This window comes from Heptranchias perlo, chromosome 43 (assembly GCF_035084215.1).
Source record: "Heptranchias perlo isolate sHepPer1 chromosome 43, sHepPer1.hap1, whole genome shotgun sequence".
In the NCBI taxonomy this organism is placed as follows: Eukaryota; Metazoa; Chordata; class Chondrichthyes; order Hexanchiformes; family Hexanchidae; genus Heptranchias; species Heptranchias perlo.
Genome location: NC_090367.1, coordinates 5,115,838 through 5,134,286, shown reverse-complemented (window position 1 = coordinate 5,134,286; position 18,449 = coordinate 5,115,838). Strand labels below are relative to the sequence as shown.

The window sequence follows — 18,449 nt, the reverse complement described above, 5'->3', positions numbered from 1 at the left end:
AACTTAAAATGAATCATTTTACTTTAATACATGATCATTTGGCTAATATACCTATATTAGTAATGTTTCATGTGAATCTCTGCAGCAGAAAGTTAACATAAACCACCTGTACAGGGTATTACACACACATTAAAATTTCAAACACAGGAATCGGTTACAGTCCAGGCCAGATCAGTGAACTCCAAATTGAATGGTGGGATAAAGCCCATTAGAGATCCCTCTGATACATGGGTGTGTAATGCCACACAAAGTATGTGTAACCCACTCCCCTGCTCTTCTTCAAAATAGTGGCCATGGGATTTGTTACATCCACCTGAGAGGGCAGATGGAGCCTTGATTTAATGTCTCATCCAAAAGACTCGCTCAGTCCTGCACTGGGAGTGTCGGCCGAGATTTTGTGCTCAAGTCTCTCCAGTGGGACTAGCACCCATAACCTCCTGTCTCAGAGTCGAAAGCGGGCGAGGCTGACACCTACTAGAGCACAACTAGAATGCAGAGTAAAGCTCGCCTACTGCATCAATCTGCAATTTCCCCCCTCCCTCCATTTCCCACACCTATCTGAGTTGCCAGTTGGAGCAGGTTCGTGCTGTCGGCTCACTCCCACGAGGAGCTGATCGTCACTGACAAACTAATTTCTCACAGCCTGCAGCTTTCCAGCCCATCAGTCTGGGCTTGATGTCACCCCAGCTCTCAGAGGCGGAAGGCCATGTCTAACTCACTGCTAAACTTCTTTAAAGGCACCATCTGCAACCAGTGGGTATTTTCTTGCAGGAAAAAATTATTATCCTGCCCTTCCTAGGATCTAGGAGTACAGGTTCATAGCTCCTTGAAAGTGGAGTCACAGGTGGATAGGGTGGTGAAGAAGGCATTCAGCATGCTTGGTCAGAACATTGAATACAGGAGTTGGGATGTCTTGTTGAAGTTGTACAGGACATTAGTAAGGCCACACTTGGAATACTGTGTACAGTTCTGGTCACCCCATTATAGAAAGGATATTATTAAACTAGAAAGAGTGCAGAAAAGATTTACTAGGATGCTACCGGGACTTGATGGTTTGACTTATAGGGAGAGGTTGGATAGACTGAGACTTTTTTCCCTGGAGAGTAGGAGGTTAAGGGGTGATCTTATAGAAGTCTATAAAATAATGAGGGGCATAGATAGATAGTAAAAATCTTTTCCCTAAGGTAGGGGAGTCTATAACGAGGGGGCATAGATTTAAGGTGAGAGGGGAGATATACAAAAGGGTCCAGAGGGGCAATTTTTTCACTCAAAGGGTGGTGTCTGGAACGAGCTGCCAGAGGCAGTAGTAGAGGCGGGTACAATTTTGTCTTTTAAAAAGCATTTGGACAGTTACATGGGTAAGATGGGTATAGGGGGATATGGGCCAAGTGCAGGCAATTGGGACTAGCTTAGTGGTATAAACTGGGCGACATGGACATGTTGGGCCGAAGGGCCTGTTTCCATGTTGTAACTTCTATGATTCTACATAGATGGGTTAAACCTCAACACTAACAGAAGTTGGTCACAGGCTAAGAGCTTCCAACACAGCACGAGCGTTTCCCCTGGTTATTACACAGGTTGTGGTCTCTCCATTCCCCTACGGTTTGCAGTTGGAGTGAAGTAGAGGGTAATGCAGCTTGGCCAGCGACTGATGCAAAGCACCCATGATAGGAAGATTTGAGCAGATAAGTGATTTGTTGGCGAAACCAGTTTGTTCAATTGTTAAAGCAGGTTTGGTGGTTTTTGGGCACCAATTTACACTACACGTGGCAAGTGTAGGAATTCAGGGGCTTTCTCACACCTGGCGTGACATTTTCCCTACCAATTAAACCCCCCCCCCGGCACCCTGCGGAACCGTTTAAAACAACACCCACCACCACCTTGGCACTCTGCAGGACTGTAACCCCAACCACAGTGAAAGGAAAAGACTTGGCACCAAAAAAATATATAGGCAACTGGTACTTATTTCCCAGTCAGACGGTCCGTTAAGGCTCGAGCCAGGGCCACCCGTCTCTATTTGACAGAGACAGACGTACATACATAGCTATTTGCACACTCACGTTCCCTACTATACGTTCAGTGCTTCCATCTCCTCCAGCGCTTGCCACCCCTTCGAAAGGTTCTACGGTGGGGGGAACACAACGGGGCCAAGTGATCGGTCTCGGACGCCCCCCCACCCCCTGACTCGGGGTTTCCCATCTTCCGCTGCACCAGCAGGAGGGCTAGCACCACCATCCAGAGGAAGAAATTCACCCAGATCGATGTCTGCGGGAAGACGACAGGATTTAAGGTCATTGGCAAAAGAACTGAAGGAAGGTATGATATTTTGGAGAGGAATTTTCCAGAGTTTTTTTCCCTTATTGGCCCTGGGTTTTCCCTCTTTTGTCTCTGCCAGAAGATTACATAGCTGTGGGACTGGGGAGAGGGGGAAGAGGTATCTAGTCACGATGATCCGGTCATCGTGTCGACCAGCTGGTCTTTTCCTGTCCGTCAGTTTCATGTGTTGGTAACTGGAATGTGCTGACTGGAAGGGTGGTGGAAGCAGATTCAATAGTAACACATGGCAAGTCTAGGAATTCCCAGGATTTCTCACACCCTGGCACGTCACTCGCCCTACTGATCAATCAAAGCCTCATTTCTCCCTTTCTGCCCCCTCCCTTCTACAATACTGGGCTGCATCTGCTCCCCCTCCTGATCCCTATCCAGTGCCTCCTCTGGAAAGTGCTCACATGCAGACATCAGGGAAGGACTGGATCGGGTTCGGATAGGCACCCTGTGGGACCGTAACCCCCAGCACCCAACCTCAGCAAAAGGACTTGGCACCAAAAAAAAGGTTCAACTTGCGACCCCAGATCGGAGGTTAGTTTAGCGGGGAGGTGAACCCTTGTATTTACACTGACCAACGTTTCAAAGGAACTGATAATCTGAAAGCAGCACTAAGCATCCATTATACACAGAGAGTTTGGTGTGGGGTTAGACGGGGTAGCAACTGGCACTTATTCCCCAGTCAGACGGTCCGTTAAGGCTTGAGCCAGCAGCACCCGTCTCTATTTGCCGGTAGTTTTAAACCCTTTTAGGTGACATACGGGCAGATGCTGGCGCACAGGCAAATCTATGCACCCGCGCACACACTCATGCACACTACCATACTTCCAGCTCGTCCTACGTTTGGTGCTCACACTGGCAGAGCCACCACCCCGCCACCCCCTCACTCCTTCCCAAATGGTTTCACGACGGGATCAAGTGATCAGACTCAGCCGTGCTCCACTCCGGGTCAGCCCCAGACAGCGGCTTGAAATCATCGCCCATCTTCCGCTGCACAATCAGGAGGGCCAGCACAACCATCCAGAAAAAGAAATTCACCCAGATCGACGTCTGCGGGAAGATGACAGGATTTAAGGTCATTGGCAAAAGAACCAGGGGTGGGGATGAGGAGACATTTTCTTTACACAGCAAGTTATGATATTTTGGAGAGGAATTTTCCAGAGTATTTTTTCCCCTTTATTGGCCCCTGGGTTTTTTCTGGGTTTTTTTTTTACCTCTCCCAGGAGATTACATGGCTGCGGGGGTTCATCTCCGCACATAAAGTTTTGCATTTAACACTTCCGTCATGCTTAAGTGTTGCACACACCCCTGACTGTTAAATAATCATTCACAAAACAGCTAACCGCAACTGAACGACGAGAAAGCAAGTCATTGTCTGCTGATCTCGATAACTTGACCTCTTTCCCCAAACGGCAAACCACAACTAAATGACCTTAGAAAGCTAATCATTTCCTAGTGACCTCCATAACCCAGCCTCTTGGCAATGGTTTTGCAAGCATCCGCCAATCTAAAGCTGCAGCTTCCCGGACTCAGAACCGAGGGTGTACCCGTTTGCAGCACGTTCCCCAGGGGGAGGAGTCGAGCTGGGGGTGGGGTCTACTGTGCTCCAGTGATACTTTGCAGCCTTAAAGGGAACAGGCCAAGTTCCACCCAAGCAGCCAGGATCTCTCCTCAAGGCAGTCCCTTTTACACCCATTAGGAAAGGGTCACCACAGAATAAGTGCTGCACCGTACAATACATTTTAAAACACTGTGCACGCTCTGACTTAGCGTGAGCAGCACCACAGGAGACAGACAGGACAAGTACATGCACGGCCCAGCCAGTAACATTATAGCCAGTAACTGTTTCATCCGGATTTATTTTGCCCCCCTCCCCCATCACAAGGAGGAGGGGTTCAGTTCCACGGGTGCTGGCTGTTCTCAACCAAAAGGCCACTCCTTTGCGCTATTCAACCAAGGGAGCCAAACCCAATCCTGCCCTTGACATGATAATCACACTTTGCAGCAGGCACTCGAATCCTCCTCCTCCTCATCCTCATCATCCTCCTCCTCCTCCTCCTGGCACTGAAGGCACGACCATCAATGGAGGGGCAAAGGGAACGGGGGATGGACAAGAGGCCAGAATTGGAGGAGCGTAGAGATCTCGGAGGGTTGTAGGGCTGGAGGAGTTTACAGAGATAGGGAGGGGCAAGGCCATGGAGGGATTTGTACACTCAATGATGAGAATTTTAAAAATCGAGGTATTCCCGGACCCAGAGGCAATGCACAGGGGGTGATGGGTGAACAGGACTTGGTGTGAGTTAGGATACAGGCAGCAGAGTTTTGGATGAGCTCAAGTTTAGGTAGGGTGGAAAATGGGAGGCTGGCCAGGAGAATCAGGCAAACACTGAAGGCAGCTTAACACAGATGACTTATTATTGGAACGGATAGTTTACGGTAAAGTGGTAATAAGAGTTCTTACCTCAGCGTTGCTAAAGTTTCGGTAGAATCTGCAGCTGCCATACGGAGGCATCCAGTTCTTTGTCTCAGCCTCTGAGCAGCTAAGAAATAAAAATAATTTAAGGGCGGTGAGATTAAGCCCCATGCCCCCACCACTGGCTCCACTTCCCCTTCACACATAGTTTGTTCAGATCTGCATCTTACCCAAAGCCAAAATCCCGAGCTCCCACCGTCATCACTCAGCAGTCCCGTAGTGGGGGGAAAAGATGCAGATTGATGCAGTAGGCGAGCTTTACTCTACATTCTAGTTGTGCTCTAGTGGGTGTCAGCCTGTGGCTCAATCTGTCCCACTCGCGCCGACTGAGTCAGAAGGTCGTGGGTTCGAGTCCCACTTCAGAGACTTCAGCACATAATCCAGTGCAGTACTGAGGGAGTGCTGCACTGTCAGAGGTGCCGTCTTTCAGGTGAGACGTTATACCGAGGATCCGTCTGCCCTCTCAGGTGGACGTAAAAGATCCCATGGCGCTATTGGAAGAAGAGCAGGGGAGTTCTCCCCAGTGTCCTGGCCACTAAAACAGATTATCTAATCATTATCACATTGCTGTTTGTGGGATCTTGCTGTGCACAAATTGGCTGCCACGTTTCCTACATTTCAAAAGCACTTGATTGGCTGTAAAGCGGTTTGGGGCATCCTGAGGTGGTGAAAGGTGCTACATAAATGCAAATTCTCCCTTCTTCTTTCTGTGCAACCTTCTGTAGCCTAATATACCAGACTGTCCCCTTCGCTCTTCCAACTTTGTACTTGTGCATCCCCCCCTCCCCCACTACCATTGGAGGCACAGTCATCTCAACCCTACTTTCTGGAACTCCCTCTCTAACCCCAGTGCTTCTCTGTCCTCCCCAGCCCTTAAAGCCTGTCAATTCAAACCCACTTTTGGTCACCTCTCCCAACTCTTCTCACTGCCATTTAGTGTATAAACCCATGTTGGAACCAAACAAAAAGGTGAACCCCGCCCCTTTCCCCTTCTCACCTCTTGATCCCATTTTCCAGAAGGATAGACTGACAGAACGCGTTGAGCCCAACTCGTATGAGACAGCCAGAAGCCAGCAGGAGGAGTAGGTAGATGCTGGAAACCACCAGGCTGGCTGTTAACCAGTGCAGGCCCCTACACATCCGAAACACAACAAAGCGTCAAAACAATGCATATCTTAAGGTACCTGACTGGAGACACGGGTATAAAGTTTAATCAGCCGGTTCTTGCTGCCTCACGTCAGCCCAGCAAAAGGCGCAGCTCTCTGCTGAGCCATGGGTGAGAGCAGACAACAGCAACGTGCATTTATACGGCACCTTTAACGTAGTAAAACGTCCCAAGGCGTTTCTCAGGAACGATTATCAAACAAAATATGACACCGAGCCATATAAGGTGATATTAGAAGAGGTAGGTTTTAAGGCGTGTCGTAAAAGAAGGGGGGGGGGCTGACATTCCAGAGCTTAGGGCCTAGACGTGTGACGGCAGGGCAGCCAATGGTGGGGCGAAGGACGTGGGGACGCGCACGAGGCCAGAGATCCTGGAGGGTTGATGAGCTGGAGGCGATTACAGATACAGGGACGTGCAGTACCTTGCCAACACACACGCACGCACGAAATCAGGCCTGGGACCTCCCCAGGCCGTGTGGCCCCCAGTGCCACTCGGGGCACTGGAATTATTCACTGAGCCTCAGGAACACTTCCCCTTCATTCATGACTGAAATCCTTGCTGCAACATCAAAAAAAAACTGAAAACGTAACTCTTAGGGTCACCGAGTTTTTAAAAATCAGTTAAGGCGAGGGAGTTTCCAGTCTCCAGTCACGACTAGAAAGTCAGACAAACAGCTGACACCCCACAAATGTCAGAGTAAGTCATGATCGATCCATAGAGCGTTTGATTCAGACCGCACCCTGACTACTGGGTCTTCAGTTATGAGGAGAGACTGGAGAAGCTGGGATTGTTCTACTTAGAGCAGAGAAGGTTAAGGGGAGATTTAATAGAGGTGTTCAAAATCATGAGGGGTTTTGATACAGTAGATTGAGAGAAACTGTTTTCACTGGCAGGAGGGTCGGTAACCAGAGGACACAGATTTAAGATAATTGGCAAAAGAACCAGAGGGGGAGATGAGGAAATTTTTTTTTTAACGCAGCGAGTTGTGATGATCTGGAATGCGCTGCCTGAAAGGGCGGTGGAAGCAGATTCAATAATAATCTGCTTTCAAAAGGGAGCTGGATAAATACTTGAAGGGAAAATATTTACGGGGATAGAGCAGGGGAGTGGGACTCATTGGATTGCTCTTTCAAAGAGCCGGCACAGGCACGATGGGCTGAATGTATGATTCTGAGAAGATTCAGTTCTGGTCACCGAGACACAAGGGGGACACATTTGATGACTGGAGGCAATGCAGAGAGGAGCAACGAGGCAGGTCCCATTGTCAGGGGCCTGAGCTAGGAGGAAACAGTGGAGAGACTTGTGCTCGTCAGATTGAGCGGTGATCATCCACATAGTATTCTTTGCCATTCCTTAAACTAAAGTAATAAAGAGGAATTTCCCTGGAGTGTTTTCCTTCTAATTTTTTTGTCCCCCCCCCCCATAAAATTGAGTTGATCGTTTGGGGAGGGGGGGGGGGGGGGGGGAAGGAGGGGAGGGGAAAAGGGAGGGTATAGAAGGTGTCAGGTGCGGCTCAGTGGTAGCACTCTCACCTCTGAATCAGAAGGTCGTGGGTTCGAGCCCCACTCCAGAGACTTGTGCATAAAATCTGTGCCGACACTCCCAGTGCAGTGCTGAGGGAGTGCTGCACTGTCAGAGGTGCCATCTTTCAGATGAGACGTTAAACCAAGGCCCTGTCTGCCCCTCTCAGGTGGATGTAAAAGATCCCACGGCCGCTATTGGAAGAAGAGCAGGGGGAGTTCTCCCCGGTGTCCTGGGGCCAATATTTATCCCTCAACCAACATCACTAAAACAGATCATCTGGTCATTTATCTCATTGCTGTTTGTGGGATCTGCTGTGCACAAATTGGCTGCTACGTTTCCTACATTACAACAGTGACTACACTTCAAAAGTATTTCATTGGCTGTAAAGCGCTTTGGGATGTCCTGAGGGAGCGAAAGGTGCTATATAAATGCAAGTCCTTCCTTTCTCACCGTCTCGCCTCATCCAGACAGCTGGCGCAGATGAAGTAGAAGATGATGCAGAAGCAGTAGATGGCGATCGCCACGGAGATGGTGTTGACAAAGCTGCAGTGCGAGCTGCTGCCGAAGTGGACGAGCATCAGGGACTTGGTGGAGTCGTTCCACTGGGCCTTGCCGTAGAGAATACACCCGGAGCCAAACTCCCCCTGAAACCAGAGACACAGACCTCAATCCAGACTCCGAGCCCCCCAAAGACACATACCCACCCACCCCGAAACACAGAACTACAGCACAGACCTCAATCCAGACTCCAAGCCCCCCCGAAACACAAAACCACAACACAGACCTCAATCCAGACTCCGAGCCCCCCCGAAACACAAAACCACAACACAGACCTCAACCCAGACTCCGAGCCCCCCCGAAACACAAAACAGACCTCAATCCAGACTCCGAGCCGCCCAGAGACAGAGACACAGACCTCAATCCAGACTCTGAGCCGCCCAGAGACAGAGACCTCAATCCAGACTCCGAGCCGCCCAGAGACAGAGACACAGACCTCAATCCAGACTCCGAGCCGCCCAGAGACACAGACCTCAATCCAGACTCCGAGCCGCCCAGAGACACAGACCTTAATCCAGTCTCCGAGCCGCCCAGAGACACAGACCTCAATCCAGTCTCCGAGCCGCCCAGAGACACAGACCTCAATCCAGTCTCCGAGCCGCCCAGAGACACAGACCTCAATCCAGTCTCCGAGCCGCCCAGAGACAGAGACCTCAATCCAGACTCCGAGCCGCCCAGAGACAGAGACACAGACCTCAATCCAGACTCCGAGCTGCCCAGAGACACAGACCTCAATCCAGACTCCGAGCCGCCCAGAGACACAGATCTCAATCCAGACTCCGAGCCGCCCAGAGACACAGACCTCAATCCAGTCTCCGAGCCGCCCAGAGACAGAGACACAGACCTCAATCCAGACTCCGAGCCACCCAGAGACAGAGACACAGACCTCAATCCAGACTCCGAGCTGCCCAGAGACACAGACCTCAATCCAGACTCCGAGCTGCCCAGAGACACAGACCTCAATCCAGACTCCGAGCCGCCCAGAGACACAGACCTCAATCCAGACTCCGAGCCGCCCAGAGACACAGACCTCAATCCAGACTCCGAGCCCCCCAGAGACACAGACCTCAATCCAGACTCCGAGCCGCCCAGAGACACAGACCTCAATCCAGACTCCGAGCCCCCCAGAGACACAGACCCACCTACCCCCTTCCCGAATCCCAGACCCACCCACCCCCCCCCCCGCCACACCCAGCCTGAAACGCAGACCCACCCACTCAGACCCATGACACGGAGCCCCACCCACCCACACCCAGCCTGAAACACAGACCCACAGCGACACAGAGCGCCCCCACCCCGCGCACAGACCTGCTTTGCTCGTGTGGGACAAACATTTTCAGCCACTCTGAACACAAGGGATAGTCACGTGGCTTGACGAGTCAGCCCGTGGGTAACTCGCCTCCGAGTCAGAAGGTTGAGAGTTCAAATCCCACTCCAGAGACTTGAGCCCATAATCCAGGTCGATACTCCCGGTGCCAGTGCTGAGGGAGTGCTGCGCTGTCGGAGGTGCCAACTTTTGGATGAGAAGATGGACCGACTCAGGTGGCCGTAAAAGCTCCCGCACCACTATTCAAAGAGCAGGGGAGTTCTCCCGGGTGTGCTGGCCCAATATTTACTCCTCAAACAATATCACTAAAAACAGATGATCTGGTCATTATCACATTGCTGTTTGTGGGATCTTGCTGTGCGCGTTTCCTGCACTGCAACAGTGACCACACTTCAAAAGTGCTTCGTTGGCTGTAAAGCTCTTTGGGCCGCCCTGAAGTCATGAAAGGCGCTGTATAAATGCAAGTCTTTCTTCACGGCCCAAGTATTGTCCAGTGTGAGATAAAAAGGATCTCATTCATGGGATCAATCAGGAGCTGCTCGTTATATAATTACACTTTAAACTGCCCAAGGGATGGGAGGAGGGAGAGACAGAGACAGACAGACCCTCTGTAACAGACTGGAGTCAGCACCCTCCCCCCCCACCAAGAGATTTCCCCCCGTGCCTCCATGTGTTATCGGTTCCCTTTTTTTCCCCCGTGAGATTCCCAAGTCCTCTCAAGGCAGCTGGTCTGCCCTGTTCTCCAAGGCGGCCTTCGAGACACACGACAACGCAAAATCGAACAGAAATTGATAGCCAAGTTCCGCACCCATGAGGACGGCCTCAACCGGGATCTTGGGTTCATGTCACGCTACACGTATCGGGTACGGTAGCATAGTGGTTATGTTACTGGGCTAATAATCCAGAGGCCTGGACTAAAATCCAGATTTATGAGTTCAAATCCCGCCACGGCAGCTGGCGAATTTAAATTCAATTAATTAATTTAATTCAATTAATTAAATAAAAATCTGGAATTGAAATACTAGTATCAGTAATGATGGCCATGAAACTACCGGATTGTCGTAAAAACCCATCTGGTTCACTAATGTCCTTTAGGGAAGGAAGCCTGCCGCCCTTACCCGGTCTGGCCTATATGTGACTCCAGACCCACAGCAATGTGGTTGATTCTTAATTGCCCTCTGAAATGGCCTAGCAAGCCACTCAGTTGTAAAATCTCGCTACGAAAAGTCATAATAAGAATAAAACCGGACGGACCACCCGGCATCAGACCACTAGGCACCGGACACGACAACGGCAAAACACCAAGCCCAGTCGACCCTGCAAGGTCCTCCTTGGGGACTTGTGCCAAAATTGGGAGAGCTGTCCCACAGACTAGTCAAGCAACAGCCTGACATAGCCATACTCACAGAATCATATCTTTCAGCCAACGTCCCAGACTCTTCCATCACCATCCCTGGGTATGTCCTGTCCCACCGGCAGGACAGACCCACCAGAGGTGGCGGTACAGTGATATACAGTCAGGAGGGAGTGGTCCTGGGAGTCCTCAACATTGACTCTGGACCCCATGAAATCTCATGGCATCAGGTCAAACATGGGCAAGGAAACCTCCTGCTGATTACCACCTACCGTCCTCCCTCAGCTGATGAATCAGTCCTCCTCCATGTTGAACACCACTTGGAGGAAGCACTGAATGGGCAAGGGCACAAAATGTACTCTGGGTGGGGGACTTCAATGTCCATCACCAAGAGTGGCTCGGTAGCACCACTACTGACCAAGCTGGCAGAGTCCTGAAGGACATAGCTGCTAGACTGGGCCTGCGGCAGGTGGTGAGCGAACCAACACGAGGGAAAAACTTACTTGACCTCGTCCTCACCAATCTACCTGTCGCAAATGCATCTGTCCATGACAGTATTGGTAGGAGTGACCACCGCACAGTCCTCGTGGAGATGAAATCCCGTCTTCGCACTGAGGACACCATCCAACGTGTTGTGTAGCACTACCACCGTGCTAAATGGGATAGATTCAGAACAGATCTAGCAGCTCAAAACTGGGCATCCATGAGGCGCTGTGGGCCATCAGCAGCAGCAGAATTGTATTCCAGCACAATCTGTAACCTCATGGCCCGGCATATTCCTCACTCTACCATTACCAACAAGCCAGGGGATCAACCCTGGTTCAATGAGGAGTGTAGAAGAGCATGCCAGGAGCAGCAGCAGGCGTACCTAAAAATGAGGTGCCAACCTGGTGAAGCTACAACTCAGGACTACATGCATGCTAAACAGCGGAAGCAACATGCTATAGACAGAGCTAAGCGATTCCACAACCAACGGATCAGATCAAAGCTCTGCAGTCCTGCCACATCCAGTCGTGAATGGTGGTGGACAATTAAACAACTAACGGGAGGAGGAGGCTCTGCAAACATCCCCATTCTCAATGATGGTGGAGTCCAGCACGTGAGTGCAAAAGACAAGGCTGAAGCGTTTGCAACCATCTTCAGCCAGAAGTGCCGAGTGGATGATCCATCTCAGCCTCCTCCCGATAACCCCACCATCACGGAAGCCAGTCTTCGGCCAATTCGATTCACTCCACGTGATATCAAGAAACGGCTGAGTGCACTGGATACAGCAAAGGCTATGGGCCCCGACAACATCCCAGCTGTAGTGCTGAAGACTTGTGCTCCAGAACTAGCTGCGCCTCTAGCCAAGCTGTTCCAGTACAGCTACAACACTGGCATCCACCCGACAATGTGGAAAATTGCCCAGGTATGTCCTGTCCACAAAAAGCAGGACAAATCCAATCCGGCCAATTACCGCCCCATCAGTCTACTCTCAATCATCAGCGAAGTGATGGAAGGTATATTCGACAGTGCTATCAAGCGGCACTTACTCACCAATAACCTGCTCACCGATGCTCAGTTTGGGTTCCGCCAGGACCACTCGGCTCCAGACCTCATTACAGCCTTGGTCCAAACATGGACAAAAGAGCTGAATTCCAGAGGTGAGGTGAGAGTGACTGCCCTTGACATCAAGGCAGCATTTGACCGAGTGTGGCACCAAGGAGCCCTAGTAAAATTGAAGTCAATGGGAATCAGGGGGAAAACTCTCCAGTGGCTGGAGTCATACCTAGCACAAAGGAAGATGGTAGTGGTTGTTGGAGGCCAAGCATCTCAGCCCCAGGGCATTGCTGCAGGAGTTCCTCAGGGCAGTGTCCTAGGCCCAACCATCTTCAGCTGCTTCATCAATGACCTTCCCTCCATCATAAGGTCAGAAATGGGGATGTTCGCTGATGACTGCACAGTGTTCAGTTCCATTCGCAACCCCTCAAATAATGAAGCAGTCCGAGCCCGCATGCAGCAAGACCTGGACAACATCCAGGCTTGGGCTGATAAGTGGCAAGTAACATTCGCGCCAGATAAGTGCCAGGCAATGACCATCTCCAACAAGAGAGAGTCTAACCACCTCCCCATGACATTCAACGGCATTACCATCGCCGAATCCCCCACCATCAACATCCTGGGGGTCACCATTGACCAGAAACTTAACTGGACCAGCCATATAAATACTGTGGCTACGAGAGCAGGTCAGAGGCTGGGTATTCTGCGGCGAGTGACTCACCTCCTGACTCCCCAAAGCCTTTCCACCATCTACAAGGCACAAGTCAGGAGTGTGATGGAATACTCTCCACTTGCCTGGATGAGTGCAGCTCCAACAACACTCAAGAAGCTCGACACCATCCAAGATAAAGCAGCCCGCTTGATTGGCACCCCATCCACCACCCTAAACATTCACTCCCTTCACCACCGGCGCACTGTGGCTGCAGTGTGCACCATCCACAGGATGCACTGCAGCAACTCACCAAGGCTTCTTCGACAGCACCTCCCAAACCCGCGACCTCTACCACCTAGAAGGACAAGGGCAGCAGGCGCATGGGGACAACACCACCTGCACGTTCCCCTCCAAGTCACACACCATCCCGACTTGGAAATATATCGCCGTTCCTTCATTGTCGCTGGGTCAAAATCCTGGAACTCCCTTCCTAACAGCACTGTGGGAGAACCGTCACCACACGGACTGCAGCGGTTCAAGAAGGCAGCTCACCACCACCTTCTCAAGGGCAATTAGGGATGGGCAATAAATGCCGGCCTTGCCAGCAACGCCCACATCCCGTGAACGAATTTTTAAAAAAATAACCCCACCAGCGAAAAATAGTTATCTGTTTTTAACACAACGGGTCATTCTCGGTCTTTCTCTTCCTTTCGGATGTTTCTCTCCCTCTCTTTCTCTGTTTTGTGTTCTGGCCGTTTGTGTATTCGGTGGTCCTGTAGTTAACATCTCTCTGTCTGAACACTTTGATTGCCTTGACAACGGGCAGTTGGAAAGATTATCTGTAATCACCAGGTATTGTTCTCTGAATATAAATGCGGTAACCTTCCATGGAATCCCACACTCGCTCACCTGACGAAGGAGAAAGCCTCCGAAAGCTTGTGATTTTCAAATAAAACAGTTGGACTATAACCTGGTGTTGTAAGATTCCTTACATTTGTCAACCCCAGTCCATCACCGGCATCTCCACATCCTGGTCTGGTGTAGCTCATCTATACCAAATAGGAAGGGAATCTCCCCCAGCCCACCCCCATCCTTACCGACTACCCCTTTCAGTTGGCTCGCTATCCCAACCTTGTTTGGAGGGCCTCTCGGGAGTGCTGCACCACAGAATGACGAGAGAACACACTTTCTCCAATCACACTGCGAGCAGTTTGCCAAGTGGGAGGCCAGCCACTTCCGCACAGGAAGGGGCAAGAAATTAGTTCCACTTTAACAGGGCCTTTTCACTCGCTGCATGGAAGGTGAGACAACAGGGCACAGGAGCAAAACCAGAACTAAATCCCAAGCTGTCCAACCTCCAATAGCCGGGCCAGAATTTGGAAAAAAGGCCCACAGGAACCCAGATCAGCAAGTCTGCCATGGATCCCAGGTGAAAGGGAGGTGGGCTGCATTATATCTACCTGCGTCAGGGAGTGGGGGCAGCAGTACATTCACCTTCTTCCACATACTATCCCTCCTCCCTCCCACTGCCAAAAATTCAGCAGCAGCACAACTGATAATTAGACCAGAGTAAACAGGAACATACTACCATTAAGTAAATGCGTTTGTAATCTATCTTACACTGGCACACACTTCCTGGCAACTTTCCGTTATAAATTCCTACATCCACAACTATAATGGAAGCTGCCTGTCTACTCTTGATATGCTGCAATTACATCCCCCTCTCCCCACAATGGAGCACCACCTCTGGCAAGAGGGCGTAATTACAGCGTGACAAGTTTACATAGGGAGTTTCCATTATAAGTGTGAAAATGGGAATTTGTAATGGAAACATAAAGATAAGAACAGAATGTATCGTTTTAAAATGGGATTTGAATTACGTCTGTGCACTCTGGTCCAGTTACTCTTCCACCTGACCTGGTCTCGACTCCCCAAGTGCAACGTAGGAGATTGACCTGTATTTTAATATATACTAATCGATAGTTCGGTACAGGTTTCTGCGAGTTCAAAATTATTCTACATTCACATGCTGGCGGTGGTCAGATATCAGGAGCAGGAACCCTGGCTGATTCCCCGCCTTGATCTGGGAGTCTCGGAGGAAATCTGTAACAAGGGTTCACCGTGCCAGCATCTAATTCTGGATGTTCAGTGACAGCTGAACTTAACCCTGCCCTCGGTGGCACCTGCACTCCCAGCATCGAGAGGATAATCCGTTGTTTTACCCCAGCACAGGGGGCACTGAGGCTCACTATCCTCAGGAGAAATGCACTGTACATTCCCACCTGCCCCCCCATACATCCCCCGACAATTTACTCCCCACTTTACCACAATACAATTCCACAGGCGCCAATCTGCGGGCACCTTGCCCAATATTCACAGGTGAACCTTCACAATAAGCACCTGTGGACTCTTTGACTGTGATGGGCATCACCAACCAGACAGATCCTGCCTTCGAAAAATCAACCACCACACACTTGTACTTCCCAGCTCATGAGGCTAGCAATCAGGAGCAGGAACCCCCTCCCCGATTCCTCCCTATCCCCACCCACCCCGAGGGAAACCGAGCCCCCTTACCCAGGGTGCGATCTGATGACTCAGTTACAGACCTGGCACAGAACCTGCTGTGTGTGTGTGGCTCTTTAACCAGCTGGAGGGGTAGCGATACCCTTGAAATGTATATTTCTTTTTTAAAATGGTGTTTACAGATAAGACAAAAACTTAACCCTAAAGTAGTAAAGTCCAAACGATCAGAGAGCACAGGAAATCACAGCATCCTCTCGGCCAAACCAACCTTCATTTGGACCATTTCTGGATCAGAGGAGGGCCATGGAGACTGTGAAATTGACACTTTGTATCCAACATGTGTTAGTTACAAATCCGAAATAAGGGAAGTTACTTTTTCCTCCATGTCCCTGAACTTTTTTTACTTTCATATTTAGTTTCTCTTTGGTTTGACACATGTAAGCTGGTCCCTAAACTTTAAAACGTCTAAATCTCAACTTTTAGAACTAATATCGAATGTCTGAAGTTTCTTGTCCCAGTTGGAAAGAGAAACTAATAAGAAATATTGAAACAAAGATTAATCAAATCAGATAAAATATTACAATTTATATTTTTTTTTAAAAGAAAGGCAAATCCAACCACACTTTAAAAAAAAACTTTTCTAGCAAAACCAACCACACTTAAAAACTTTTCTGGAAGCTTTTTTGTTTTTGCCAAAGTCCAGGTTAATATTTAGCCAAAAGATGTCCCAAATTGAATTGGGTTCTTTTTTCTTGTTGTGTTGAGTGTCCCAGTTTTCCCTCCCTTCGCTCCATACCTGTGTCACCGTGACCAAAGCGGCGGTAACGATCCCACAGATAAACGCAGCTCCGTACACCAAAAGCTCCACCACCACCAGCACCGAAATCGCCATCTTCCCACCACACAGACCCGGAACTGAGATCATGTCCTTAAAGGGGCGGAGGAGGCTTTTTGTGGCATCTCTATGGTCCTGCCCCTGACATTCATTTACAGAACAAAACAGCCACCCACACACTCGCTCTCTGATGCCTTTTCTAAATAAAATCCATAAGGAGACACTGGGTTACCCCAGAAAAGCAAACAGAAGTTTTTAAAGGGGCAGAAGTAATAAGAACTGAACCACAAAACTTAAAGGAAACTTACAATAATGTTATTACTATTATCCACTATGCATTCCAGTCCCTGTGGTATCGCAGAACGATTTAATGCATTTGTACCTTTACTTTCTGCATATGTGGTGACATGAACCATGTTGAGTCACTGCCAGTCACAGGATTTAATCCACAGATCATCCAAACTCACCCTTCCTTTCTGAACTGAACAACTAGTAAAGAAACAGAAAAAGCTGGAAACACTCAGCAGAGCAGCATCTCTGGAGAGAGCAACACAATTAATGTTTCAGGTCGGTGACCTTTGATCAGAACTGGTGAAGAACTAGTAAAGAAAGAATTTGCATTTATATAGCGCCTTTCACGACCTCAGGACGTCCCAAAGCGCTTCACAGCCAATGAAGTACTTTTTGAAGTGTCGTCACTGTTGTAGTGTAGGAAACCCGGCAGCCAATTTGCGCACAGCAAGATCCCACAAACAGCAATGTGATAATGACCAGATCATCTGTTTTCCTGATGTTGGTTGAGGGCTGAATATTGTACCAGGACTATTTCTACTGGAGTCAAAGGCTAAGAGGAAATTTAATAGAGGTTTTTTACATTATCAAGGGTTTTGATAGGGTAAATAGGGAAATACAATTTCCTCTGGTTGGGGAGTCAGTGACAAGGGGACATGAATTTAAAATTCTTACAGTGAGGAGAGAGGTTTTGAGAATTTTTTTTACGTAGAGGCTGGCTGCAGCATGGACTGCTTTATCGCAGGGGGTGGCTGAGGCAGAGCACATTGCATCAAGAAGGGAAAATCGGATAAATATTTGAAGCAGTGGAAGATACAGGGCTATGGGGAGAAAGTGGGGGGGGGGAGTGGGATTAGTTTTGGATTGCTCCAGCAAAGAACTGGCACAGACACGATGGGCTGAATGGTCTCCTTCCGTGCTGTAAACATCTATGGTTCAGGTGTAGACCCTTCATCTCCACAAACGTTAGTCCACCTCTCCCTCTCCTGGACCTGATCTCCTGTGGTATTGTTCACGGGTTGGGTGCAGGCCACCTCCAGAGCTGGACTGGGGAGAGAGATCCCTGCTTCGTTCGCTGGGCTTGGAGCTGGAAGGCTGAAGGATGCTGGGCTCAACAAGTTGCCTTCATAGTTCAATGTCTTCAATTGACCAGTGCTGGAAAGGTATGTCTTTGACCATTGGTTGAGAGCAGAACTTCATCATGATGCCCACACAGTCGAATAGCCTGCTGAAGTTCACTGAGTGGTTACAGGGAAAAACAACAGCATCGGGTGTAAAGGGGATGGATTAGGCAAACTTAAACTCTACAGTCTAGAGAGAAATTTAAGGGGCGTCCAAACCAAAGTATTAAATGATACAGAAGTGAACCCAGAGCAGAGCGTCAAGTTAAGCCAATAGGGACAAGAGGATACAATTTTAAATTAGTGAAAAGTTAACTTAAAGCAGAGGGTTTGGAATAACCTGCCAGCTAAGGCAGCAGAGTCAAATAAAATTAGGGGAGTTTAAAAGGCCTTTAACATCCCAAGGAGCTCTCTCTGGAACCTCACCCAAATGCCTATTCTTCTCTTTCTTTCACTCTCCTGGGTCAACAGCGTCGCAACAGGACTCACTCCAACACCACTTGGTGTGTTTGTTGAACTGTCTGTTTACTATTATCTGTATCCTATTCTAAAATAACCCATAAGGAGACACTGAGTTGCCCTGGAGTCACCAACCATAAACCAAACAAGAGTGCCCCCCTTTTAAAGAGGCACAACTAATAAAGAACTTAATCACAAATCCAAAGGAAACTTATAGACTTAACTAATAATGTCATTACTATTATCCACTATGCACTCCAGTCCCTGGGGTGCCCGCCCAAATGCCTATACATACTGTTCAGA

General features: G+C 49.3%; 1 protein-coding gene across 3 annotated transcripts; it reads right to left on the bottom strand.

The window, feature by feature from the left end:
- Positions 1–16,809, bottom strand: LOC137306457 (transmembrane protein 179B-like). Of its 3 annotated transcripts, none has more exons than XM_067975677.1 (5): positions 16,658–16,809; positions 7,938–8,131; positions 5,796–5,930; positions 4,787–4,865; positions 1–2,265 (listed from the first exon to the last, which is right to left on the bottom strand). In XM_067975677.1, the coding sequence occupies exons 1-5, from the start codon at positions 16,730–16,732 to the stop codon at positions 2,077–2,079; spliced, it is 672 nt and encodes a 223-aa protein (XP_067831778.1). In that variant the 5' UTR covers positions 16,733–16,809; the 3' UTR covers positions 1–2,076. The 3 variants fall into 3 exon arrangements, with proteins under 3 accessions (XP_067831778.1, XP_067831777.1, XP_067831779.1); XM_067975676.1 differs by lacking the exon at positions 16,658–16,809 and adding an exon at positions 16,237–16,361; XM_067975678.1 differs by lacking the exon at positions 16,658–16,809 and adding an exon at positions 16,237–16,361 and having other exon boundaries at positions 2,174–3,375.
- Between the last annotated feature and the right edge of the window lie 1,640 nt (positions 16,810–18,449).

Bases quoted from the DNA above. Each gene is read 5' to 3' on its own strand.
- LOC137306457 (XM_067975676.1), bottom strand. From the start codon at position 16,332: ATGGCGATTTCGGTGCTGGTGGTGGTGGAGCTTTTGGTGTACGGAGCT. The intron at 5,931-7,937 runs GTGAGAAAGGAA...TCGGATGTGTAG, and splicing joins TGTCTGGATGAGGCGAGACG to GGGCCTGCACTGGTTAACAG. The intron at 4,866-5,795 runs GTGAGAAGGGGA...TTTATTTCTTAG, and splicing joins CTGGAAAATGGGATCAAGAG to CTGCTCAGAGGCTGAGACAA.